The following is a 27,480-nucleotide window of genomic DNA, read 5'->3' as shown; positions in this document are numbered from 1 at the left end:
GCTGTGTCAAGGTCACTAATTACAATACTGGGTGGGCTCAGTCCCAAAAAACCCTTAGGCACTAGTCCAGTAGGATCCCTCCTCCTCGCCCCCTTGTCTCTAACGTGACCCGGTATCGGTTGGCATTTCTTCGAGGGTCTCACCTTTAGACGTCAAACCCCCCGACGGACGGCGGCGCTTCCCCCCGCCGGGCGCGCTCCGGTACGGCCGGGGAACGCGACGCCCCGTCCCCGCTCCGGCCGCGGGCGGGGCGGGCGGCCCGGCCCCCCGCTCCGCATGCGCGGCGCCCCGGAAGCGGCGGCGGGCTGACCTCGGCGGCGGCGGCGGCGGCGGGAGGGAGCCATGCTGCGGGTGCTGCGGGCCGGCCTGGCGCGGAGGCGCCTGCAGCAGCAGCAGCAGCAGCGGGAGGTACCGGCTGCGGCCGTTTCGTGGGGGGCGGTGGTTCCCGCGGGGCGGGTCAGCGCGGGCGCCCTGCGGAGGAGGCGGCGGGACGCGACCCCTCGGGGTCCGGCGAAGCCTGCGAGGGCCGAGGCCGCCCGCGGGCGTGGGGACGAGCTGACCGCCGGGAGGCCGGTCACAAGATGTCGGGTTCCCGCGGGGTATCCGGGCGGGCGGTGCGGGCCCGCCCCGGGGCCGTGTCGGCCTCCCCCGTTAGCGAGGCGGCGGCAGGGCGGCTGGGGGAGGGGGGTGGTGGCCGGGAGAGGACAGACCTGTCCGAAAGCACCGCATCAGCTGCAGGAAAACGTGCAGCGGCTCGGTCAAATGAACGGGAGGAAAAACAGGGAAGGCCGGGAACGTACGGCGGGATTGAAACGTGGGCCTTAGGGTGGAGGGGCTGCCTGGTTTCTTGAGTGTGGTGCAGAGCTTTGGGGCGACCCTGTGGGAGCCTGGAAAGGCCGTTTTGCTTTAAGTGACCAATTTGGTATAGGTTGTCTGGAAGCCATAGAAAAGCTTCTGGCTGGAAGTTTATTTGTCGGCACAGTGAGCTGCGTTTGATCTGCTCCTAGCTAAAACAGCGACCTTCTCTTGCCTTTCAGTTTCTCCTGAACTCCTGCAGGCACTGTTCTTCAGGAATCCTTCCCAATGAGAGGATCCGCAACATTGGGATCTCGGCCCACATCGACTCGGGGAAGACGACGTTAACGGAGCGAATCCTCTTCTATACGGGCAGAATAGCACAAATGCATGAGGTCAGTTTTCAGAGGACTCCAGAGCAGAGCTGCTCTTCGTGGGCTGAGCATGCTTGGTGCCACTGTGACGTTGCTGAGACTTGTTCGTCCGCACGGTGTAGCGCGTGGGGTGAGGGAGCTACGCCTGGTGGGCCCAGTGGACCTCTTCAGGCCAAGCTGAAGAAGGAGTCCAAAAAACCTCCTGGTTTCTCTGACGCCCCTTTAAAAATAAGTGAAGGGCAAGGGGATGGAAAGTAATCCCTCCTTTACAGCAGTCTTCTCCCTCTTTCAGAACATTTCAAATCTTATTTCAAGAGCTGCTTCTCCCTTACCATCTGTGTGGTAAATATACAGTAGAAAATACATGTTTCTTTTGATGTAGTCAAAGATGACTGGGAGAAACGGAGGACACAGGGATGTTATTTGTAGCTTCAGATAAGTTATCTTGTTAAATTCACAGTGAAGCATAATTTCCCACAGATTTCTGATAACCTTTTTCAGGAATGATCATCAGGAAGGCAAAAATACATTAAAGTTGCAGATGAAGCTGCCAAAAAAATCAAACTTGTTTGCAGTTCAAGAATTATAAGCAATTCTGCCATGTCTGCTTTTCTTCACTGCATGAAAGATGATGTTCAGTATATAAAGCATCACTCCTGCACATGCAAAATTCTTAGTAAACTCCCTTGGACTAAATTTTTTCTTTTTCTTCTTTTTTTTTTTTTTATCTTTTCCTAAGGTGAAAGGTAAGGATGGAGTTGGAGCTGTCATGGATTCAATGGAGCTAGAGCGACAGCGTGGAATCACGATTCAGTCTGCAGCAACATACACCATGTGGAAAGACACCAACATCAACATCATAGACACACCAGGTGACGACAGTTCTGAACACGTTAAGGTTGCTGTTCCTTCATGTGTACAAAGAGCACGGTGCCATCTTTGTGTTCATTAGTCACTCAAGTTGAGCTAATGTGACTCTGTATAGCTGGAGACTGATTCTGTTGGCTGTTGCTCTTTTCTGCACGTATGAGAAAACAATTTCTCTTTAACTTTTATCATCTATGAATAACAGGGGTTTTGTGTTATTCAGGACATGTGGACTTCACAATTGAAGTGGAAAGATCTTTGAGAGTCCTTGATGGAGCTATTCTGGTTCTCTGTGCTGTTGGAGGAGTTCAGTGCCAGACAATAACTGTGAACAGGCAAATGAAACGCTACAGTGTGCCATTTTTAACATTCATCAATAAACTGGACAGACTGGGCTCTAGCCCAACCAGAGCAGTACAACAATTGAGGTATTTATCCTTTAAAATTATTTGTAAAATAATTCTGAACTATTCACATAGCAGGTTAATACTAAGAATATTGAAAAGGGTTCTCTTGTGGGGTCTGTAGTTGCAGTTTGGAGGATAATACCTGACGTGAGGTTAAATCTTAATCTGACCTATAACAAGTCTCCATTTTCTCAAGAAAAACAAATGTTAGTGTCAGCCCAGGCTTGCAGTGACCGAGAGTTGGGTTTTTGATGTTTATTTTGTTGATGGAACTATATTTGGAGCCACTTTGAAAACAGCCTTTTATTTTTTCCTAGATCCTGGTAGCAAACGTGCTGTAGCTTACAGCAGGGAGGTGACATAGGGTTGGACAGTTTCTAGTTCAGATACCAGAACTCCTGCTTGCTCCTTACCTGCAGTCTTTCTGTGCCTAATTTGATCTGTGAGATACATGCGTTAATATGCATCGAGGGAGAAGCAACTCCCGTAATCAAGTAATTAATCTGAAACCAGTTTGCACTGCCGCCTTTTCCATCAAAGTTGCTCGCTCTATCTGTTGGGATATAGAGGGTGGCAGTCACTCAGGTTAAAATGCAACTAGGCGTTTTTCATCAGTATTGGTAGATTTTTGGCACTGTCCAAAGAACAAAAGATAGGGATTTTGTAGGAGTGGGATGTTGTTCAAAGACCATCTGGAGCACGTATATATAGAAATGACTTTTTTCTTGAACTAATTTATATTTGCTTACTTTTTCAGATCTAAGTTAAAACACAATGCAGCTTTTGTTCAGATTCCAATTGGGCTGGAGGGAAACTTTAAAGGAGTTATAGATCTTATTGAAGAAAAAGCTATATATTTTGATGGTGCACTTGGGTAAGTTTTGAAACTTGCACATTTCTTAGCTGTAGCTAGTCCTTGTATGAGGAACTACCTATAGTTTCTCTTCAGAGATGAAAAAGGCTGCTATTTGGAAAGTTAGGGATGTGGCTTGTGCTAGTGCTGAGGTATCACCCTTCAGCTCTCCACGTTAGAGCAAAATGATTCTGCAGGGTCAGGTTTAGTGATGGGTAGCTGCAGCAGGAATTGTTTGCTAACTGCAGTAGTGTGAAGGGGTGGTAGCCACACTTGCCACCCTGAGAAATAGGAGACTTGCTTCATAACGGGAACTGAGTGTATGTTTGGTGCGAGCTTACTGGGATGAAGATAAGATGTGGGTGAGGTTGTTGAACAGGTTATCCTGCATCCTTGCAAACTCCTACCATGAGTGGGAAGAAACCTCCTGCTAAAGCATCAAAGATAACATGTCGATATTCTCATGTGATTTTTTTTTTCAATATCCATGTCAACAGTGAATTTTTCTTGGTCAGGCTGATCATCACAATGATTAGTGATTGAAAGGTTGATTCATGTGGTATTCCTTTAGAGTGGTTGTGTTGTTTATGTATGTGTAGCCAGACTCTTCGGTATGATGAAATTCCAGCTGAGTTTAGAGCTGAGGCTGCAGAGAGACGTCAGGAGTTGATCGAATGTGTTGCTAACTCGGATGATCAACTTGGGGAGCTGTTTTTGGAAGAAAAGATTCCTACAGCTGCTGAGTTAAAGGTAACTTTATTGTGGTTCTTCTTCCTGTAGCACTGTTACCTCGCTCTTTTGTGTCCCTATCCCCCCCCATCCCCAATAAAAATTTCTTGAAGTCTTGAAGAAATTTTGTTTGCTTGAGTTCTCTGGTATGAGTGTCACCTCCCACAGGTGGACTCCCACTTCACTCCCTGTTTAGGGCCCATTCCAGATTTGTTTTTTGATTTACATTGGAAAGTCTGAGCTTGCATGTGCCCTTTAGGGACCAGCAAATGGCTCAAAGGTACATCTAGTCATGTTTGTCATTCTATTGCCTTGCCGTGTTACAGCTTGATGGCTATGACTTGCTTCATGTCCCACAGCAAGTCAGTTGTTGAGATGCTGTGGGTCGTCTTTGTGCCTAGGCAGTCCTGCCTTGTTTTGTATTTGCACTGATAACATCTGAAGTGAAAAGAGCAGTACACTACAAGGGAACTGGAATGACTTTACTTGGAGACTCCAGATGAAAGAATCCAGGTCAAAATACAGTCCTAAAAAAAAAAAAAAAAAAAAAATTGCATTTCTTGAAAGAGGGGAAAAAATTGATACATGACTTATTTTATGAAATACTTTAGATATCAAACGGCAAACATGCCAACATAAAAGGGTGCTCACAGAAGTAATCAGATGGCCGTAGACTGAAAATTATTTTTTCTTGTGACAGTTTGGTATCACTGTTTCTTCAAGCGCATGTCCACATAATAAAAGGTAGTAGGGAGGCCTAGGAAGATCAGCTGCAGTTGTACAGTCTTTATGCAAGTCCTGCCACTGTTCACTCCAGGATGAGATCCGCTTGTGCGGTTCCGTGGAGGTTGGACAGCAGACTAACGTGTATTCCTTCTTTTAGACTGTTTTATGTCAGACTTGGCAATCTACACGTACCATAGCGGATTGTTACGTGGGATGGCAGTCCCTCCTTTAAGGTTTGTAGTTGACTAATGATGCCTCTTGAGTTACTGAGGTATTAGCTTTAGTCAGGACAGGTGCAAAAGCTTTGCTATCCTGGCGTGAGCATAAGAGAGCCTGTGCCGCACGTGGACCTGCTTCTGCTGTGCCGTGAGCGTAAAGGTAATCTGAGGACACTTACCCTTAGAGAAGAAGTGCTAAGCTGGTTTGCATTTACTGCACAGCCCCATGGGGTAGGTGTGTAATTCAAGACAATGACGTGTAGCTGTTGACACACAGCAGTCTGCTGGGCTTTGTGTCTTGACAGACAGTAGTGTAAGGGAACCACACTGAGGGATTTACGGTTTGCAGGCCTGATCTCAACATGGTTGGTTTTTGCCCTCAATGCATGCTCGGTGTAAGGATTTGTGTGATGCATCTTGCTGTTTGCCACCACCTCTTGCTAGTGTTGGAAGTTTACTTGAGCAGTAATCTTCTAGTGCCCGCTGTTAATAGCTATTAATTAGTCAAACATTGAAACTGCTACAGGAAACCAGTTGCTTAATGTGTTTAAATAAAAAAGTGAGGTCTGAGAAGCCCGTTGCAGTGGGAGAAGCCTTGTGGACAGATTGCTTTTTCTAAGAGAGCTGCTGTTGGAGCAAAAACTGTGTGTCTTTGCGTGGTGGTGTTGCACGGAGTCTCCCTGGTGCCTGCCTGACATGGCACTTGCTATCTCATTTTGCTTTTCTTTGCCTGCAGCTGGGTGCTTCAGTTGGTAGCCGAAGAAGACAAGTGGAATTGAGCCATAAATGTTACAAGCAGGAGCTGTTTCTCTGAGTGGAGCCTGCTAGGCCAGCTGAGTTCAAGTCAGATGTGATCACTGAGGTTGCTACTTTAAACATAGCTTTGATATTTAAGTCCTCTTGTAAGTATCTGGCCCGTTAGCAGTGCCTGGGTGCCTCTGTGCAGTAGTCCTTTCCCTGTTAGGGTTTGCAGTGCTTGCTTTCCTGGAAGTTGCCCACTCTATCTGTTGGGATATAGAGGACTGGCAGTCCCTCAAAGCTGATGCATGTTTCAAGTCCCCTTAAGGTTTATTTATTTGAATCTTCCTGACTCCTAAATTTTGATTGCTTTTAACTTTGCTACAGACCTTGGGTTTGGAGGTGTTTTTTTTTTTTTTTTTTTTAAATTGTTTTGGCTGTATGGGTGATTTACTGGTGATTAATGTCTCTAGGAAGAGTATGCGGGAATCTGTGTATCCCAACTTGGCTTGAGACAAAAGCACAAGGGTTTTTTTGAAAGTACCAAGCAAACGTTATCTCTTATTGATAAGCAGGGATTTAGTTATTCCAGTAATTAAATATTATTTTATGAAGCCTGAGCTATTGCTGTTACAAAGCAGCCCTTCTCGCTTTGATAAACACAGAAATGTAGTAGCAATTTTAGAGACTTGTAAGGATCAGTCCTTCACCTGGCAAAGGGAATGGTACCGATGTGGATACACTGTGTTGCCGTAGGAGGTGAGAGATTTTTAGCAGGAAGCTATTTTTGATAGCTCCTGCTGGGAGGGAAATCTGTTACCAAGATAAATTTGTCTATTCAGCATGCCTCTGCTTCCCACTTCTGAAAGCCAATTAATTACAGCTCTAATGGCTATGGTATTGCAGATGCAGGTTAATTTGTATTAATATGTCCCTGAAGATGGATTTTCTTTCAGTGGCCAGCAGCCAAGTTTCCACTGAAAATGTCTTTTTGTGGAAACGATGCTAAGTATCACTCCTGGATGCCACAGTCGTAGCATATGATGTTTGCTGAAGATCAGCTGCTTAAACATCACCTAATTTGCTGCTATCCATAATGCTGTACTCAAGGAACCGATGTGCACCAGATACTCAGTGGGGCACTCAGTGACGATAATCTTTATGTGAAAATAAAATTACTTTTTTCCCCAAGATAATTGTTAATGAGGATAAATTGCAGTCATGTTGCTTCATATGAAAACATGTGGCCGAATAAAAACACTGGGCATCAGCACAGCCATATTTCCAGCGATCTGGTATGTAAGAACAGACATGGGCTAGATGAGCAGAATTGCTGATGTAGGATTTTTTTCCTTCTATTATTTTCGTGAAGTCATTACATCAAGAAATTTAAGGAACTGCTGTTCTGTCTGTTAATTATGGAGATAGCTTAACTGTCTGTACTCTAAACTCCCAGATTAGATGATGTGGTTAACTATCTTGCCTATCAAGGAGAAAAGAAGACAGGAGCTGCTTTCGGTTGGAGTGAGGGCCTCAATAAGCGTAGGGAGATGGCATCCTCTAGCGGCAGGGAGAGGTGAGACCGAGGTGGCAGTCTTGGCTTCAGTAATTGGGGGGTGGGGAGGGGGGCAAATAGCTTCTGTCCACCTTTATGGAAGACGGCTGTGATCACTGTTGTGGAAGCTGTTGGTGCTCAGTTATGCTTTGCAACGTCGTGTAATGCTTGGGTGAAAGGCACTGAATAAACATGAGATTACCGTGCAGTTAGTTTATCTTGCTCAGTTTGCTAGGACGTCCTGGAAGGATTCCCAAGACAGTCAGTGCAACTTCAGCACAGGTCTGTAGATGAATGGGAATAGGTTCTTCTATTGTGCTTTTAAAACATTCTTCATCAAAAAATGATGATTCATTGAGCATGGCACTTACCCAAATATCCCTTCCCTACCTAACTTCTTCTTTCAGAAGAGTTTTCCATAGTTTAAAGATATTGAAGCATCTCATCTTACTTTCACAAATTTATATGTGTATTGTTTCCCAACATAACTCAAGAGGAGGAATGAGACATCTAAAACAGAAATGAAGAATCCTGACTTTATCAGCAGAGAATCAAGAAACAACTTCTGAGTATTTTGGGGTTATCATTATATTTATCTTGGGCATTTTCATTTTGAAGTTGAATTTAAGATGAGGGGAAAAAAATCTCACACTTCTCTAGAATTCCGGTGAGCAAGTTTTATGGAAAGCTCTTGCGTAAGGGGTTGTGCAGGAGACTGTGTGGGAGCAGCTCCTTTTCTCCAGGAGTAGAGATGACCAGCAGAGAGAGAGAGAGAATCAAGACTGCTGCTTGGTTGGTACTGTGTCAGGCTCCTGAAGTTGTTGCAGGAGGAGGGTAATGCACTGATATTTTTCAGCTTGCTATCAGAAGAGCGACACTGAAGAAGTCCTTTACCCCAGTACTTGTGGGAAGTGCTTTAAAGAACAAAGGAGTACAGCCATTGCTGGATGCCGTCCTGGAATACCTCCCCAATCCTTCAGAGGTTGAGAACTATGCTATTCTTAATCAGGGGTAAGTATATTCATGACCATATGAAGTGGTCTTGGAATCAGGTTTCAGAGCAGTGTAACGTAGTGGGAAACTTTACTAACAAAATACACGATCATTTACCATTCGTATTAAATAATGCCATCATAATTTTGCAAAAACTTCCAAAACTAAGAAGGTTCATCTCTCATTTGAGGGTTAGTGTTTATACTGGTATGTTTAACACACATTAAATGTTAAATTTGAAAAATTATCTGATGAGATAGTTCTTTAGAAATTAATGGCAACCCTTAAAACCATGCCTACAGTAGAGGAGAAAGCACATCTGAAATGTGTCAACAATGCTTTATTCTTTGGATATGTTTGCTGAAGTAGATGTGCCTTCACAATTAAGCATGAAACCCAACATTAGAGCCAGTAAATAGCCCTTAACATTCCAGTCATGGCTTAGGGGTGGCCATCAGGTCTTTCTAATGTGTTTGAGTTGTTCAGACAATATAATGATAGCTAAATAGAAATTATGCTAATAAATATAGTTTATGACTTTTTCTCCCAGTGGTTACCTGATGCTTTGAGTCCTCACTGCTGCTGTGCCTCTCGCTGCCCCTAAGACCTGCCTACTAGGATAGACTAAAACTTCTCATGTGGCTCATGAGCACTGTCAGAAGAGTTACGGCAGTGTCTCTTTCTTCACTCTAAAACTGGACTTGCTCATGAGTTGTGTCTGAGTGTACGATTAATTGCTTTCATGGCAAAATAGTCGGATGATAGGAAGGACTAGTGATATTTGTCATAGTTTCGTCCTTTTTGGGATCTGCTGCAGTTTCTCTGAGATATTTCTGAGCATGTGGGAGCTACGTATGTGAGCATCTTTAAGTCTCTAAAGGCCCTTGGGACTTTCTAAGGTTGGGCTCATGTTTAGGGGAGGCTGCCATGTTTGCTTCATAACCTAAACTCCCTCTCCATCCCTGTTTTTAAGGGATTCTGAGGACAAAACCAAGTTCCTATTGAACTCTGCTCGAGATGATTCCCAACCTTTTATAGGCCTTGCTTTTAAACTGGAGGTAAGCCGTTAATGTTTTCCTTTCTAATGCAGCAAAACCAGTAGAGGAGCAGGGCATTTCCTGCAAGAGTTCTTGGTGTACACAAGTCCTACTTGCACTGAGCTATTGGTGGCTTGTCATTGACGCCTGGGAAATGTCTTTTGTTTCTGGGGAAAAGCACACATTTAAAGCTTTGTGTTTTCAGTGTATCTATTTGTGCAAGTGATGGCTTTTTTACTTGGTCACTGTATTTATGGTAAAGCTAAACTGCAAGTTTCTAGAGAATGGATGCCCAGAACATTACCTAGCTGAGTTTATTCAGTTGCTTGCAAGTTTCCCATGCTACCAGCATCTGACCTCTGCAGAGGGACTTCAAAAGCTCTACTCACATTGTGTTAACCCTGAAGGAGGAAAGAAGGTATCCAGATTCATTACTTGTGATTTGACTATAAAACAGATCGAGTCCAAACAGATGGTACTACCAAAACTTTTGTGGAACAAATTTTAAAACCAGTTTGTTTAAATTCAATTTAAATTTAACTTCTTTTAAAAAAACTGGTTTCAACCATGAAATCCACAAATGTATCAAACGTTGCCGAATTTGGAAGTTTCAGAATGGGTTATGTGCCTCAAATTCTTCATGATTTTCTTAGTTAAAACCTGGGGGGTTTATTTGCTTATATCAAATACTTTCCGAGAAAAATCCTGGGTTTGTTTGAAGTTGAAAACAATGGAATGTGAGGGAGTTGGAGAGGAGAAAGTACACAGTTTTAACCAAACAAGTTGTTTGCTACCTAGAGAGTAGCAGTTCAGATTTTCATATGGAAAGTGGCTGGCCAAATTGCTAGTTAACGTATGCCTCTGTTGCGAAGGTTTAGGACTGGTAAAATGGGGAAGTAAAGAAAATTGCCAGGAGATGCCAAGTTCCATTCCAGAGCCAAGTGAAAGCTGAGACTATGTTAAAAAGAGTTTCATTTACATGTTTAGTGTTTAAATTCAAAACACAAACATTTAGTCAGTCAGTGCAGATCATGCTTTGAGTAGTAGCAGTCTTGACTCCCAGAAGGTTTATATCTGATTTTTAATGAATTTTGATTCCAGGCTGGCCGTTTTGGGCAGTTAACTTATATTCGAGTTTATCAAGGAATGCTGAAGAAATCTGATTATATCTATAACACCAGGACTGGGAAGAGAGTGCGTGTACAAAGACTTGTCCGTATGCATTCAGACAACATGGAGGTGAGTGTGAGAGGTACAATCCACACAGATTGCCTTTTGAACCACTCTTACTAAACAAGCTTGTTGGTTTTCAGCTATCTCTGTACAATGTGGTATGTCAAATTTCTGATTTTGTTGTTAATTCATACTTGCCTGTAGCACTTAATAGAGCTCTACAAGAAACTGGAATGATCTCTAGTGTATTATTTCCACTGAAGTGGAAGAATCTTTGCCCAAGAAGCATTATAAAATGGCTTTGAGGTGATAGCTAAAGAAAGCCAGCTGTGGTATTATCCCCATATTCCATACTTCCGGGAGAGGGGAAATAGGATTGGCAAAATATACAAAAAAGTTTTCTTCCATGTGATTATTGGCTACATTTCTTAAACTAAAAATTGATTCTCAAACTGCTGCAAATACTACCCTTTCCTGTTTAAGTTTCCTGAACTGGCTCAGGACTGCCTGAAACATAGTTATGTTGCTTGCTTCACATCTTTAAACTAGAATAAGTTAGCATCCAAGCTGAGGTCTCCGTTTTGTGCTTTGAATAAAGAGACAAAAGATTTACAGAGCATTTTATCAAAGCTGGAATTTTCAAAGAACCTTAACTTTAAGCTTTTAAACACAGTATTTATATATCTTCTTAAAACCAGGTGTAGTTTGTAATACATCTTTCAGTGTTACCTAAATAGTAAACTTTTCTTTCTTAAGGATGTGAATGAAGTTTATGCAGGAGACATATGTGCATTGTTTGGAATTGATTGTGCTAGTGGGGATACGTTCACTGATAAAACTAGTACTGACATTTCCATGGTGAGTACACCTTTTCATCTGTATGCCTCATGCATTGGAATTTACCAGGATTTTGTTGTGAAAGTTTGTAATCATTTGTTCAGTTTAAATAGTTTTTTGATGTATATGCAACTGCAAATATTTTTCGTGATTATTTGTTATACCTCAAGGAGCCTGAATATAAGGAAGTATGGTATGTGCAAGAGAGACACACACCTGTTTACTATGCTTGACATCAAATATATTACTTCAGTGTTAGCAAACTGTTCTGGGCTGTTAGAAGTGGATGCTGTTACCCCAAAATATTAACCTATGTATTTGTATATATATATTTAAATACATGAGTTTTATTTATATATACATTTACAAAATCCAATAGGAAGCAGAGTCTTCTAACTAGTGTGAAATCCAAACAGAGATCAACTTGCACCTAGGCAACAGTGTTGGAAATAACGTGGTTGGCAGTACAGTATGCATTACGTTACAGCCTTGTAGCAATCCTCAGAGGAGTTACATAATTTTGTTATGCTATGATATTAGACACAAGCTAGATAAGTAAAACAGGCATCCCTGTTTGTAACCCTGAGTTCTTGTGACCAAACTTTTCTGGAGAAATCACATCACCAGGTGTAGTGGAACTCGATTGTATGATCTCTTCCTTTATGGCCGTTGCAGGAATCAATTCACATCCCTGATCCTGTCATTTCAGTAGCTATGAAGCCTTCCGACAAGGTAGGAGCCTATGAATTAACTTTTTTCTGACTGAGTTACCTTTCCTCTCCTGCTTTTATAATTTTATGCAGGTTAGCAGTTAAATATGGAACCACAGACTAAAATGAGCAGTATATTAAAATGTTGTATCCAAAGTATTTAAGAAGATACCGTTCAGATAACTCGGCATGCGACTGCGTTAGATGGTATCACTTAGCCATAAAGAAGATGCATGTCTTTGACCTGGGTAAAAGTGGACTTGAAGTAACGGGAGGGATAAATATAGTTAAAAATGTATGGCTGTGTTTTGGAAAATAACCTCATGAGAGTAGAAGTGCTAAGCAGTTGATAGGAAAATTTGAGGCCTTTTTGTTGTGTGACTTCTGGATGTTGAGTTAATGTTTTCTTGTGTGTGTAATTGTTTTTCAGAATGACTTCGATAAATTTTCAAAAGGCCTGAACCGCTTTACAAGAGAAGATCCCACTTTTAGAATCCATTTTGATGATGAGAGTAAAGAGACCATTGTTTCTGGAATGGGGGAACTGCACTTGGAAATCTATGCCCAGGTAATTTGGAAAGCAGATTCCATGGAGTCTGCTTTTGACTGTTTTCCCAACCAAGAATTCTCCTTCCTTTGTGGCTGAGACCAAAATCTATCTGCAGATGGGCTAACTGATGCCACCCTTTACGCCCGATTTTGTAATTGGGTGCCTAAGTGCACGTCAAGTTTACAAGATGTTTGGAGGTGTACAACTCCGCTTGCTTTAGTGTTAATCAGGGTTATCATGTGGCAACTATTTTGAGATCTTTCTAGCAGAAAGCACCGTGTCATTAACATGAACAATGCGAGCTGCTTAGGGAAGAGCTTAACTTCTTAGTCAACTTTTGAAGATTCTTTCTCTCCAGTGGTTTGGTTTTGAAGGCTTGTAATCTATTTAAATGAAACTTCTGCCTGGAATAATTTTACTTTTTGGTTCAAATCCATAAAAAATGCTGTATTAAGCACTATGCTTTGCTTTAGCAGCCTTTGCTTATAATGAATTTTACCATTAGCCATTTCCTACAGGAGAGAGAGAGATTCTCTTTCTGTGTTTTTAAATGTATCATTCCATAATAAGAGATGATGCAGGCAGGAGGGAATAGTTAGTTACAGTGATTTATTTGTTTCTTTCAAGTTGATGTCTATGCTTTATTTTAGTTTAACACAACACAATAGATGTATCTGAAATGTTGACAGAATGAAGAAAAGGTGGCTTTTGTCTTGAAAAACTTAAACTTGAGTAAAATAATTAATGCTGTTCCCTTTTCCTGTATCTAAAGCTATAGGCCCTAAACAAGGTTGACTGCAGAATGACAGTGAATAATTTGTAACATTTACAAAAACCCAACACTCCCTCTCCCCCCGCCAAGACCCCAAAAATCAGTCCAGCCCCAAACCAAAAAACTAGTTAACCCTGATTAAGTTTCTCATTTCAGAAAAATCTGTAAATAAAATAATTTCCAATGTATTGTTCCAATGGAACAACTCTGCATTTCATTCTGGGTTTTTTTTCCTGCAGCGAATGGAAAGGGAATATGGTTGCCCTTGCACCATGGGAAAGCCAAAAGTTGCCTTCAGGGAGAACATCTCCGCACCTGTGCCGTAAGTATTCATTCTGGCAACAGAGGTTTTTTAAATTTATGCAGAATTTGATTACATAGCAGACAAAGTGCCTTCTGGATTATCAGATCAAAGCACAATGTACAGGCAAAGTTTAATTGAGGAAGGACTTTTTTCTTCGTACCTTGATTGCATATCCACCCTCATCAACTTATCTGCCCTCCCTTCAAATGCTTACTGTAGCATTTGAGCTTGTTCCATTGCAGTATCAGGTGGTCCGTTATTCCAGTGCATGTTTTGGCTGACAGCTGTCCTGTGTTACTTGAACACCATGCTGTGGGTGCCAGAGAACTGTCATTTGCCAGGGAATGATCTCCTGTGGGTAGAAAATAAAACCGTAGAAAGTGAGAAGGTATTTTCTTTGAACAATACTGAATGGGAATTGACTGCTGTAATACAGCCATACTTGGGCTGATTGTAAGTAGGTTGGTCAAGCACCAGTAACAGTGCAGGGTAAGCGCTGTAACACGCAGTCCTGCTGAGCTGTCCAAATATCTGAAGTTCTCCTGCAAGGTTTTTTCAGGTTGGATTGTGCTCCATGCTGCTGCAACTACGTTTTTCTTTCATCTAGGCAAGTTTTGCAGCTCGAGCATGTCTATGTTGGATTACCCCTCTTACTGTCAGTGCTATCGATATTTTGGACACCTGCCCTTCACCAGACAGAGTACAATGAAGAACCTGTGCTTTTGTCCTGCAATTAGCTAGCTACTACTTCTCATTAATTTTTCTTCATAGAAAACTTAGGAACTAAAACCACTATAGATGCTCCAACTTAACTGAGGGTGCAGCGGGGTAGGAAGCAGTGGAGCTAGAAGTGGGAGTGAGATCTCTGATTGTTATCAGTGGATGATTTATTACAGGAGGTTGCGCAATTGAGAACAACTCTTTCAAATTTTCTGTGTTTTTCTTATGAAAACACTTGCTCAGATTGCAAAATTATGACAGAGAATAGCACACAATGTAAATACTGTGCTGGGAACCGAAGTTACTGCTGCTTTCTTGTGTGAGCTACTGGGGTAGACAATGCCTGTGTGTACTGGTCCACCGCTGCTGTCCTCTAGCGTAGAAGCACTCTGCAGCTCCAGCTGGAATGCGGTTAAGCAGTCCAGGATGCTGGCAGCTGCTTCTTCCCTTTAGCCCTGGCCAGTTTGGCAATAGTATCTCCCAAGAGGAGAGAGCTGTGAATGACCAGTATATTGAACCTCTGCCATTCCAAAGGCGGCGCAGAAATAACTGAAAATTACTGTCTGCTGACACAAGTTGGAGACCTGTTGTCTCCTGCCTGCATAGGGGCAGAAGCCGATAACACTGAGACAGATGGGTGACCGTTGCCCTAACCTCACCCTGTTTGCTAACTGACCTGCAGGCATCAGATCTGTGAACGCCCCACCATCTGCATGTCTGAGTTGGTTACACAGTTGGCAGTCTTAAAACAAAAAAAGGCTTTTTAGAAATGACTTTACCTGGGACACCATTTCGTGAAGTAGAATCATGTAGTCAAATTCAAGACAGTCATCACTTCTTTTCTGGAAAGACAAGATGAAAAGGGCTGAATTTGGGGCTTCCCCCCACCTTAAAAGAAGTGAATCAGTTCTCTTTGGTTATCATAAAAATTCTCTGATATATTTCAGATGAAACTGGCAGCTCGTGCTAACAAATAAAGCAGACGGAGCTTAGTCACTGTAACAAAACAAAAAGATACTGTTTTGTATTTCTGTGAACTCCAAAATTGCATTTCAGAGACTGAATGTGAAACTTAAAACTGTGCTAATTCCTCCCTTAAAGAAGCTAGATATATCTCAATTTCAGGAACTCATTTGGGAAGGGAACACCTAATTCTACAAGGTGTCAATTTAACCCAAATAATCCTAAATAAAATTGTCAATAGGATAAGACTTGGAACGCACTCCAGAGGCCTTATAGCAGATAACTAATTATCAGTGATGGTGTGAGCGACAGAATACCCACTGGCCTTTAGAGCATATTCTTTACATATCTATTCTTCAGGGAAAAGAAAAGGAACAAAATTACTAAAGAGAGATAACAGCTGGTTTAGTTTAATAGTCTTCTGTCTGCCTTATTCTTAAATTCATGTCGTTTGTTAAAGAGGGTTTTAAAATCTTGCTTGTGCACAGCCCTGCAGCATCTGTGAACTGCTTTCGGATAGCCATCAGAGGGAGCAAAACGTTAACAAATCGTGCTCCCAGAATGAGTTTCTGCCTTTCATACTCAGAACTTCATTGGAATTCACTGGCTGTTCTGAGTGGCCGGACATTCGGGCTCTGGAAGTCTGTTCTGAAGACTCCCGATATATTGGGTTTTCTAAATACGAAGTGCTGCTTCTTTATTCTAGCTTACATACTAAATTTTCTTGAATTTAAAGTTGACCATCCCTTTAGGAGTTATTCTTAACTCAGTATATTTTCTCCAAATAGAACAGAGAAGAACTGGGAGAATCTATAGAATTCTGTTAGTTTAAAAACAAAACCAAAAACTTGGCTCTGATAATAACTTTTCTAAAATCAAGTTGCTGTATCAGTTAAGCCTGTTCCAGGTAAGAAGTCTGCAAGGCCTGTTGATAATGGCAGCAAATGGCTCAATTAATTTGAATAGCTATAGTGAGATTTGCCAGTCGTATTTCTTTCTTAGCTTAGGGCAGATCCAGATCTGCTCAAGATAAACACATCACTTGTAACTGCTTAGAAATAAGTGAAAATACAAAGCATTTTGTCCTGAAGTATTCTGTTCCCTTTCTGCCTTGTGACACGTATTCCTGAATTCAATTTTCTTATCATAAACTTAATTGATGTTCATTATAGTAATGTAAGTCTAAGAGCATGGCTCCAATTGACTGAATTTTCCAGATCAGGTAGAAAGCTATCCCTGAAGTGTTACTGTTAACTGGGTCATTTAAAAAAAAAAAATTTAGAGCGCACTTCTGCAATATGAATGTCTCAACTAAAAATTAATTTTAGGTGTCCGTTCTCCCTTCCCCCCCCCCCCAAAAAAAAAAAAAAATTAGTAAAAGTAAGTGTGGGAAGAACAAAGTAAACAAGCTAATATTGAGAGTGGAATTAAATCAATATTTTCTTTCTTGATTAGCATTTTGAGGTGAACTAGCAAATGGATAGAGACTGCCGTACTGCAAACAAAAGCAATGTAGATTGCATTTTATTGAATTTGAGGTGCAGCCCATTGCTATTTGTCTAGACATGGCTATCGCAGAGATGTCAAGCAGTATTACTGTGACTGATTGCTAGATCATGGTGTAGATCAAGAGATAAAGGACAATATTCCAATGCATGTTATGCAGATGCCAGAATACTGTCAGCTGGGCTTACACTACAGATGAAAGGCAGGAAAGTAATATAAAACTGCAATCAACATGATGACCTCGAAGTGGAAGAGTCAATTTTCCTAACTAAATAAGCGTAGAATACAGGTCTTGCCAAGAAGACACAGTTTCTATAAGCAAAATCTATGAAGAGGAGTAGTGATCTAAAATAAACACTCAAGCCATCAGTGAAAGCCTTCATGATTTGCTAGAGGAAAGGGGCGGGTGGAACAAAAAGCAAACACTGGCTTAGAAATGAACCGGACAAAGAAGTTTAGACACAATTGAGGTTTCTTGCTTAAGAACGTAGCTTCAGCTGTAGTCCAGTACATGCACAACTGCTTAACTCCTAAATATTACTTTTATTGCAGGGCATTGATGGTAACTTACCACTTGCTTCACGTGTTTAATTTGGGCAAGCTGGAACGTAGTGTTTTCAGTTGAGTTCTGCCATATCACATAGCCAGAGGCGACCTGTGCTAGCAGGTGGATGGGCTCCATTTCTGGGGACACACTGCCATGGCTGTCTGGCAAACAAAATGAATAATATACATTAAGCAAGATTCATGGAGTTGCAGCCATTAACAGAACCTTATCACCTAATAGTAGGGTTTGGTGCTAAAGTCACTCGCTTACGTTCCTTGCTGTGTCAGAGGCCTTCCATATAATCTTGAAATAGCAGCTACATCACCATGGTGCCTGCTTTCCTCCTACTTCTTTCTCTTAATATATATACTGTAGTGTCTTCAAGGCAGGGGTTGCTCTAAAGTAAGAGCAGAGCCTAGTACTACAGTCAGGGTGTCTGACGTACTATACCGGGAACAGCCACAAACAGTGAGCAGGATGCTGGTAAAGGGAGAGGAAACAGTAGCAGGTGGTTTTCAAGAACAATCACATGCAAATCATGTATCGGTTCTGGATTTCAGAAGCGATGAATGAATTTAGTAGCGTTGGGATTGACACGCCACCCTGAATAAGAGAAAGTGAAGCAGCGTGTGTTCAGAGTAGGGCTAATGGCCTGATCCCCTCAGCCCTGGCTTGTGGGGAAGGGGCTCCCATACGGATCGTGGACCACCACCAGTTGAACTCAGGTTTGCTTCTGGCCATGGAGGACATTGTCTCAAAAACTTCCTTCTCGCCCAGACCCCTTCTTTGTACCTGGCATATTTTCTGCCACAAGCTCTTTTTCCAGGCTCTTGATTCGACTGTAGAATATGTAATCTGCTTCATCTGTGTTCTTAAGTTCTCCTTCAATTGTGAATTGCACAGCTGGAGCAATGTTTTTGTTGCTCAGATGATAAAGGACCTCAGCAGTGCAGTTAACAGTACTGTCCTGTTACAGAGTTAATTATGTGTATTAATATTTGATTAAATACATGTATAATATTGGTAATTTGCACTTCTAAAATGTACTTTTTTTCTTTATATAGTTGCCGTTTTGTCTGAGTCTGGCCCATAGAGATTTGTGATTATTTAAGACAAGGTTAAATTCATAGTATTTCTGTGAATATGCTAGAAGGGCAGTTTTCTTTCTGCAGTGATAGAAAAGGCAATGTTTGTGGTGCAGAATATCACTTGTGCTATTCAGTTGGAGTAATGGGTTCAAATAACTTTGATTTGAAATTGAATGACACTGAAATGTTCTTGTCATCCCTTAAGCATTTCCTTGTGTCATAGTGGTTAGGTACTAGATGTTTTATGGCTTTTATGGTGTAAGAAATGGGGGTTCCCTTTTAGTAAAATTGAGCCTTTTTTTTTTTTTGCCTGATTTGCAGTACAGAAAAATCTGAAACAGGATACCAAATATTATTAACTGGTGTGTCACCGGCCTCAGCTAGGGTCAGCAGCGTGAAGTGTTGGCTTTTTATTACGCACCAATAGTGCCAACTTCTGCCCACAGAATGTATTATTTAAATAAATCTGAACTCACTTTGTCAAGGACGTCTTCTAACACCAAGTCCAGATGGTACTTATGCCCAACATCATCGATATCCTAAATAAGAAGACATTACGAACATTTATTTTGTAAGATGTTGAATTACTTTGCGTTGTGGAAAAGATTCTCGTTACTGTGAAACGCTGCAGCAGTGTCGTTCTCTGCAGGAGCCATACAGAGCTAGGATATTCTTTTATTTCTTCCTGCCGTGTTAAGAGTACTCCTGCAAAGAGTACGGGATCGGTGAACAGAGCCGGTTTGCAGCCACGAGATTACACATCACGGCACAGAGACAGAACACGCAAAGACCATGTTGTAGGATGTGCCACTGCCCGTTTGAGGCAGCCCTGCCCTCATCGTCGCCTGCCAGTTTGTCCCTCCGAGGAGATCAGCGAGGCCGCTGCGGGCCGTTCAGGAAGCAGATAAGCAGCCACCAGCCCTATTCATGCTCCGGCCCGGCGGCCGCCGCCCCCCCCGGCCCTCACCTGCCTGCTGGCGCGGCGGACGGCCCGCAGCGCCAGGCCGCGCCCGGGGCTCCCCCGCCGGTAGCAGACGTAGCCGGCGGCCAGCGCCGCCGCCCGGGTGGCGGAGTAGTGGCTCGACGGCAGCTCCATGGCGGCGGGGAGCCGCTTCCTCGTCCCGCAGGAAGCGACGGGGGCGGAGCGGGGCGGCCCTGCCGGCCCCCGCCCACGCGGCGGCCCGGGAGGGCCGGGGCCGGGCCGGGGCCGCCCCGCCCCGCCCCGCCCGGAGCTGCCTGGCCCAGGGCGCTGCGGAGGCCCTTCGGGGACGAGCTGTGACATGCGGGGGTTGTCCCACCGCCGAGGCGCTGTGTATCCCCCCCCAGCCGGGTGGGACAGGGGGCAGATGTTTCAGAGAGACCTCAGATCCCTCCAGTTTCACTTAAAAAGTATTTAACTGTTCATACTCGCAAGTTTTCTCCGATTATCCCCTTGTTCAGTGTCTGCACTTAACGTCGAAGTACTTTGTGGCTGGAAACTGTAGGTATGTGCAGAAACAACAAAAAAACTTATTCAGTCAACAAAAAGCACAAGCCTAAAGGTAAGCAGGCTTTATTAGCGTTGCTTACCGCACACAGAAGAATCTTGTTTTTGCAGTTGTTTTTTGAGAGATTAAACTCATCACGGTCTCTCGGCTTCCTGCTTGCAAGATGAAGAACCGTGGTGCTCCCTCTTTGGGCATTAAATAGCCTCAGCTGTTGTTTTAGCCGCTGTTATGGCATTTAGCCATTTTGGTTACATGTAACCAAATGGAATAAAGCAAAATGCAGAATGGGAACTTCTTCCTTAGAAAACTGTGGTTAGCGCATGGTTTGTGTAATGTGTAACTTGGTATTCTGGGGGGATTTGTTTGTTCTTAGGTTTGAATATACACACAAGAAACAGACGGGCGGAGCGGGCCAGTATGGCAAAGTTATAGGCGTTCTTGAGCCCCTGGATCCGGAGGACTACACAAAATTAGAGTTTGAAGACAGAACCATTGGCACAAATATTCCAAAACAATTCGTGCCCGCTATTGAAAAGGTACAAAGTGTTTTGTGTGTGTGTATGATGTAAGAAATACTGATTCTTGTTGTTTTCCTGCTGTACTGTCCACATTTACGGTGACTGTGCTTGCCCCAGTCAAGGAGGCTTTTCCCGTTATTTCAGCGGAAGCAGAATCAAGTTTTTGTGGCTTTGCTTAATATCTTACGTTCCTAGGTTTTCCACTTGATTTAGAAGCTGCTGTTTGTTTTCTTTGGTAGTGCTTGCTCTATTTCCATAGCAGTGCTGCAGTGCAAAAGGTAGGCTTTCCTTTCTTGTAGTCAAACAAGCCTCCTTCTGTTGAATCTGCTTTTTAATGGCCCTCTTCTGCTTTTGATTGTGGCCACGCGATTCTCATCTCTAACCCCAAAGTATGTTAACTTTTTTTGTGACTTCTCTGAGGCCAGTTATGTAGGAAACTGTAATCAAGCTAGATTTTCTGCATGAATTACCAAATACTCTTCTTAATCTCTTCTGCAGGATTCTTCTGTGCTTATCTCTGTGTAACTGTATAATTTATCACGTAGTACTTTAAGTAGTACCTACCACGATCTTTGAATTCCTATAATAATGGATCAACCTAAAATAGTTCCTTTGTTATTCTATGATGCAACACTTGAAAGATTTTTGCCAAATCCTGGAAAAAGCATGAAGTCTTAAAAGAATCTTGTTCTTCAGTCAAGTGGTTAGAGTAGTTCTTTCCACACAGAGCATTCTTTCAGTTTTTGATCATACACTCCCTTAACAAAGCAAAATCCTGAGTACATTTCTTGTCCTTTGCTTGTTACATGATTTCTATTTTTAAAAAATACCAGTATCGAACCGAGGTGCCAAAGAATGATAGCACAAAGTTTTCAAACGCTTGGGAATGAAAAGTTTTCCCCACTGTTGTTTTCTTCCATTATCTTATCAAGCAAGAAGGTCCATTGCATAGATACGGGATTGCTGTTAAAAATTGTGAAATGCTTTTTTTTTTTTTTTTGTTATCGTCATTTTGTTTTTTAAGTTTAATGTCTTTTATAGGCTGTTGTTAACGCTACTCTCTTTTAAGCTTCATTTTCATCTAAAAACTGCTAACTTTGAGATGTTACTTGACAGGGATTCCGAGAAGCATGTGAAAAAGGTCCAGTGTCAGGGCACAGGATATCTGGAGTCCGGTTCGTCCTAGATGATGGTGCACATCACATGGTGGACTCTAATGAAATCTCTTTCATCAGAGCAGGAGAAGGAGCCCTAAAGCAAGGTATAAAGCTAGTCATTTGAACGCGTAGTCCTGCTGGCTTCTTTATTGTTGGAGCTAAATTTAACGACCTCCTTTCTATAGGTTCATTTGTTGCCTGGTGTATCCATACATACATTTAAAGTTTGGCCAGTTGTGTAGAGCAGAATATATGCAAGAGTTTATAGAAGTTTTGAGGGAGGCACAGTAATTCCTTTAGTTATATGAAGGAAATCCTGTTTTCGTAGAATAAAGAAACACCAACATCTTCAACCTTACACAGGTATGAAAAGAAGATTCTATCAAACTGTGTGCCTCCCAGCTTTACTGTCTTGGGAATAAAAGGCAGGGGAGCTGGAATTCCACATAGTCGATTACTGTTTTCCCCCACTGATGTAAGAAACACTTAGCATTAACCATAAAACACTTCTTCGCTATGCATAGGGGTATCTTGAATTATACCAGGCTTGTTCTTTGATGTTTGATTATTTAGTAAGTTTTTTCCTCCAGCTATGGAAAACGCCGCTGTGCGTATGCTTGAACCCGTTATGGCAGTGGAGGTGATGGCACCCACTGAATTCCAAGGAGCAGTGATAGCTGGAATTAATCGCCGTCACGGAGTGATCACAGGGCAAGACGGCACAGAGGATTACTTTACTCTCTATGCTGAGGTTTGTATTGTTCACTGGTTCCTGACCTTTTCTTTTCCTGCCTTGCCTTTTGACTCCATTACTGTTCTACTCATTGACTAATATGCGTAAACTTGTAGCCAGGTTTTTCAGTGGATAAGCAAAACACTAATTTTCAACTCGTGGCAGTGTATTGGGCAGTATTAATGAACCTATTATAAATCTGTCTTGCTCCAGAGAAGCCGACTTACTAACCTAAAATCACACGGTGGCAGAGAAAGAAACAGAACTTGGGTTTCTTGAGATGGGCTGGCTGTGCTACCTCAGAGGGAAACAAACCTGTGCAGCAGGACAGGTGCACAGAGTTCAGGGGGAAGATCTTTATGTCAGCTGTCTTCCTTCAGCTGTTACCTGCATTAACTGTAATAATTGCAGCTAAATGCAAGTGACTTGTCTTCAATGTTCCTTCTTTTATGTCCCTTCAAAAAACGTATTTGTTCTCATGTTAGGTCATATAGAAGTGTACATCTAACAGTGGTGGTAGGGTAAATCATCTCAGCAAAGCCTTAGCTAATGACAAGACTACACTCCGCATCACTTCTGCTTCGGAAATTGTGTTTAGAGCTGCAGTCTTGAGATATTTCAAATGTTACGATCTCTTCCCGGGTGACACAGATTACCCGAGTTTGGAATATTCCAGTATCTGGTGCATTCAAACTCTGAGGTTTTGGGGGTTTCCTGCTGAAAACACACTGTGAATATAAATCAGTTGAAATAAGAGGTACTTTACAAAAATAGATAATTAGATCAGTACTGTTTACAAAGAGCACCAGACTTTACTGACTTTTGATATTGTAATTGAGATTAATTGGACGATAACCCAAAGTTGATGGAAAAAATACCTTGTTTTTACAAGAATAGTATGTTTGGATTTTAGGTGCCACTGAATGATATGTTTGGATATGCCACCGAGCTGAGGTCTTGCACAGAGGTAAGTACTCTTGGTACTTTTTGCTAGAATATGTTTATTTCTGTAAATCAAGTGTGCTAATTTGCATCATCATATACGTAGCATATGTAGCAGTAAAAGTGATAAAAATCAAAGCAGATGCAGAATAGGAAAATAACCTTACAGTTTTTACTGTTACTTCAACTGCTTTTTAATTAACATAGCTATCATTAGCTGCGTCGTTTCTGGCCAAAAAATTCTTTCATACTTTGAGGAGGGAAGAGATTCAGAGTCGTAAGTAATACAAAATGATAGGTACCAGTAAAGGTATTAAATTCACAGGCTGGAACAGTTGAGGCATACTCCTTAAGTTACAAATGTCTGCAAGTAGAAGAGATCTTTGACAGTAGTGCTCACGCTATTAAGATGTCCTTTTTTTAATAATATATATGCCTGTAGTTATACGCTCGTTGGATGCATTTGAATCGGGTGAGTTTGTGTGTTACATAAAATATGCTATTCCACATCTCGTGACAGGCGAGTGCCGGTATTCTGTGAGCACTTGAACGGGTTGTTATTAATGCCGTGATCACTTTCAGTTTTTAAGCAGAATGTCAGGCTGATGAGATGGGAACCGCAGGTGATCTTGTATCAAAGGAACAGTGTTCGGATACTGTTTGTATGTCTTTGCATCTCCTATCTGCGTGCCTCGGTACACAGTGTTGGTATACTTTATCGCATGTTATTTCACAGATTGGGGTGTGGCCTACTGCTAAATAGGTTTACATGTTTAGCGTCCTCACTTTGACTATTCTTTTCCAACTCTACAGGGAAAGGGTGAATATACAATGGAATACTGTAAATATCAACCATGTTCGCCCAGCACTCAAGAAGAAATAATTAACAAATACCTCGAAGCAACAGGACGACTTCCTGCAAAAAAGGGCAAAGCCAAGAGCTGACTTTTTTCCTCTTGAGTACATTGAACAGTTTTTCACATCCTTCTCCAAAAGCTCAGCAATCAAGGCTGGCTGGATAAGTGCAGGCTGCAGTGGGACTCGGGCTTGTAATTTCATCATAATATCCTTCCTTTGTGGTATTCTCAGAAGCCACCAGGAGATCACAACAGAATTGTTCACGTGTAAATTGCTACTCATTAACAAAATATATAAATGTTACAGCACTGATGATAATTTGTCTTGAAATTTGTCTTAATCCATTTGTATTAAAGTAATTTTATTTTTTTACTTGCTACATCATTATTTTGTAATTAGGCTAGTTCCTGTTTCTTTGTTTTTGAAAGTTTAAAAATCTTAGTTTAGGAGACTAAACTAACTATTAACTGCTGGACAGGCATGAGGGTGAATCGTCATCCAGTGCTGAGCAGTTTTCACATACGTGCCCCAAGCATAGATCCTGTAGCTCCTGCACTTAGAGCATACAGTCCAGGGAACGAATGTCAGTTTTCCCTCCTCATCCTTCAGAAACAATGCTAGGAGCCTCCAAAGTCCTAAGGAATTGGGCAAAGTCATCTGTCAGTGCAACTTGCTTATCACCACACCTGCTTATCACGGATGGTGCAAGGCATTTGAAAAGAGTTGATAATAATATACGTAGAAGTTAAGTCTTTCCAAAGCTATGAACAATGTGGATTTATTTTATGGGCTCGCTTTCTTGGCTCTTTGTTAGAAAACCAAACAAAAGATTCCTTTCCCCAGAACCTTACAATCAAAAGGGCGTGTTGCTGATGATGCTCAGCTTGGGAATCAGTTGAACAGATCTTGCTCGCTCATAGAAGGGAGATAAAACAAGGACGTTATAGTTAAGTGAGAAAGAGAAGATATTATCATCAATGTATTTTTTTTAATTACTACCAGAAGATCCACGCTGAATTTTCTTTGCGTGCTCTCTCTTCCTGACCTACTCAGCTTAACAGCACTTTTGCAGACTTCCAGTAAACAGAGAATGAAGTTCCAGTTCAAAACCAGCTACATTCCTGGCACAGGATTGTGGTTGATGTTTACCAGACGCAGACAGAACTGCAGTGGCTGGGCTGGTTTTCCCTCAGCCTTCACAGAAAGACAGTGAAAATTACTTATTTTAACCTTGAAAAAAGTACAGTGTCAGAGATTTGTCAGGGGCATGTAAATGCTGACTAAACAAACACATGTATAATGCTGTATATGAGTATGATGTTGCTTTGGGCCAAATCCTTCTTGATTCCCTTGCATTCAGAGCCTTATTTTTGTGAAAATACTCAGCTGGAACTCATTTCAAGAAAAGCCCTGCAGGTTCTCTGACATTTGGAGATTTTCTCAAACAAGCAAATACAGCACATTTACCAAAATTCAAAGATGGCTTACAAAAGCAGTATGAATGCAAGAAATAAATGGGGTGGTTATTATTTTATTTATATTTATGGCTTTTATATTATGCTTATTAGAGGCCAGTCATGATGTGAATTCCCAGCTAATAGGTTCTGCCAGATGTGTGCTGGTTCTCCACAAATCTAATGCGGCCGATGAGAGCATGGCCCCGGGTAGCACAGTGCAGGGACAGCTGAGGCACAGCGGGGTCTGCTGAGCTTAAATGCGAGGGAGAAAATCTGCGGGTAGGGGGAAGGCTAATGGATAGTGGGGGACAGTGGAAGAAGGACAGAAGCACTAGCAAGCGCCTAATTTTGGGGCGCCCTGGATTTTGTTTCTTTGTGCGTGATGGGGTTTTTTTTTTTCTTTAATCAAATTTTAGATAGCACTTGTCGTATATCTTAGTTGAACTCTTCCTAGCAGCAAAGATGGAAGAGAACTACTCCTCTTGTCTGTACAACCTCTTACAGATATGCTCTGCACGCGTTTTTTTTAGCGTGAAGAATTCACTGTGAACCCGTCTGAGCCTTGGCTTGGATAACGTCTACACTGATGTAACCAAGAATTTTGCTTGAGTAAAAACTGTATGATTTTAGGTTCTGATCCACTGACTGAAATCTTGGCCCTAAAGAAGTTGGTGGAAATTTTGCCTTTGAATTCCAACAGGTTTGCTACTTGTCCAGAAGCTATTGCGCAGTTTCTTAACTAACCTAAGTTTGCGTTGCTTATTTGGTGTCAAAGTTACACCGATCTGGTAAGTTGGAAGTGCCTGATCCTCTGTTCTAGGTCTGGAGAGCAGTGACAAAAACAGGGTAAGGAAACTAAACTTGTGGTTAAATGCATTGCTAAAGTAGAGCCCCAAAGTGCAAAATCCATGCTATTTTCTTATTTAAATTCTAAAAAAAATATTTTCATCACCAATTTCTTTAAGAAATGTTGCCATTATAAGCTCTGATTTCACGCTGTTGATGATGAGAAATGTGTTGCCAGCACAAAAGAAAACACGAGTATGTGAAATGCTGCTTCACTGAATTTATTGTAATGCCTATGATGTGCTGATATAGAAAGCTTCAGTCAGTAAAAGTATATCAGACTAATACACTTGTGTAAAATGCCTGAATTTGGGGGGTTAACAGATCACCCAGCCTAAATATCTCCCAGTTAAAGCTTTCATGTTGAATACCTTAATCATCGTTACCAATTACAGATCAACGATAGCGCAGTGTACCACAAGTTATAAAGAATGTAACCATCCCAGAAGGCAGAGACCATTGCCTGTTTTCCTAAGTAAGGTGTACTTATTGATAGGGAGTTAACTTAACCTGGCAGAAATCTTGTTAATGGGGAAAAAAAATGACGAACCCGAAACAGTTTGGCACAATCTCAGTGAACAAAGGCAGGACAGCGGGTCTGCTGTAAACCGAAACGGAGAATTTGGTGTGAGAGGACAAAAACATGTTCTTGCAGGAGGACTTTGTCGTATTTAGGATGGGTACAAGACACGGCAGGCAGTAATATAAAAGCTGTTTGACGGGGTATTCTGGCAGCGGGCTGTTCCCCCGCCAAACCCAAATGTGGAAATCCATCTGTACAGAGCCTTACTGTCTTTGCAGTTCTGTCTTTTCGTTGAAGGTAGAATAGCGAGAACTGTGTCGTACTGCAAATAGACTAAGACAACATTCTCAATTTCCGTTTGACAAACACTGCCTTGCAGTGTTCTGGACTGGTGAGAGATGTGGAGAGACAACAAAACGTGTTTTCCTTATGTCAATATTTTCTGAGTTGCCTTCACAAATATGAGAGAAGAAACTTCCTTTTTATGTCAGCTCACA

The 27,480-nt window shown here is 42.0% G+C and overlaps 2 protein-coding genes across 2 annotated transcripts; one reads left to right on the top strand and one right to left on the bottom strand.

The window, feature by feature from the left end:
• The first annotated feature begins 334 nt into the window (after positions 1-334).
• Positions 335-24,529, top strand: GFM1 (G elongation factor mitochondrial 1). The gene is made up of 18 exons (XM_076341459.1): positions 335-408; positions 1,038-1,190; positions 1,909-2,041; positions 2,260-2,464; positions 3,201-3,317; positions 3,896-4,046; positions 8,119-8,273; positions 9,229-9,313; positions 10,394-10,531; positions 11,222-11,323; positions 11,978-12,034; positions 12,443-12,580; positions 13,574-13,656; positions 20,323-20,485; positions 21,584-21,728; positions 22,215-22,375; positions 23,271-23,324; positions 24,113-24,529. The coding sequence occupies exons 1-18, from the start codon at positions 343-345 to the stop codon at positions 24,242-24,244; spliced, it is 2,238 nt and encodes a 745-aa protein (XP_076197574.1). The 5' UTR covers positions 335-342; the 3' UTR covers positions 24,245-24,529.
• LXN (latexin) lies at positions 13,768-19,562 on the bottom strand. Its single transcript, XM_076341461.1, has 6 exons — positions 19,430-19,562; positions 18,939-19,001; positions 18,167-18,341; positions 17,399-17,535; positions 15,138-15,200; positions 13,768-13,990 (listed from the first exon to the last, which is right to left on the bottom strand). The coding sequence occupies exons 1-6, from the start codon at positions 19,556-19,558 to the stop codon at positions 13,895-13,897; spliced, it is 663 nt and encodes a 220-aa protein (XP_076197576.1). The 5' UTR covers positions 19,559-19,562; the 3' UTR covers positions 13,768-13,894.
• Positions 24,530-27,480: the final 2,951 nt, after the last annotated feature.

The sequence above is a fragment of the Aptenodytes patagonicus genome, chromosome 6 (genome assembly GCF_965638725.1).
Source record: "Aptenodytes patagonicus chromosome 6, bAptPat1.pri.cur, whole genome shotgun sequence".
NCBI classification, from domain to species: Eukaryota; Metazoa; Chordata; class Aves; order Sphenisciformes; family Spheniscidae; genus Aptenodytes; species Aptenodytes patagonicus.
This window is presented reverse-complemented; position numbering and strand designations above follow the sequence as displayed.

What these genes read in the sequence shown, in the direction of transcription:
- GFM1 (XM_076341459.1), top strand. Translation starts at nt 343, where the DNA reads ATGCTGCGGGTGCTGCGGGCCGGCCTGGCGCGGAGGCGCCTGCAGCAG. An exon ending in CTAGTACTGACATTTCCATG is followed by an intron (nt 11,324 to 11,977) that starts GTGAGTACACCT and finishes TGGCCGTTGCAG; the next exon opens with GAATCAATTCACATCCCTGA. An exon ending in AGAAGGAGCCCTAAAGCAAG is followed by an intron (nt 21,729 to 22,214) that starts GTATAAAGCTAG and finishes TTTTTCCTCCAG; the next exon opens with CTATGGAAAACGCCGCTGTG.
- LXN (XM_076341461.1), bottom strand. Translation starts at nt 19,558, where the DNA reads ATGGAGCTGCCGTCGAGCCACTACTCCGCCACCCGGGCGGCGGCGCTG. An exon ending in TAGAAGACGTCCTTGACAAA is followed by an intron (nt 18,342 to 18,938) that starts GTGAGTTCAGAT and finishes ACTCTGTAACAG; the next exon opens with GACAGTACTGTTAACTGCAC. An exon ending in TTAAACACGTGAAGCAAGTG is followed by an intron (nt 15,201 to 17,398) that starts GTAAGTTACCAT and finishes TTGTCTTTCCAG; the next exon opens with AAAAGAAGTGATGACTGTCT.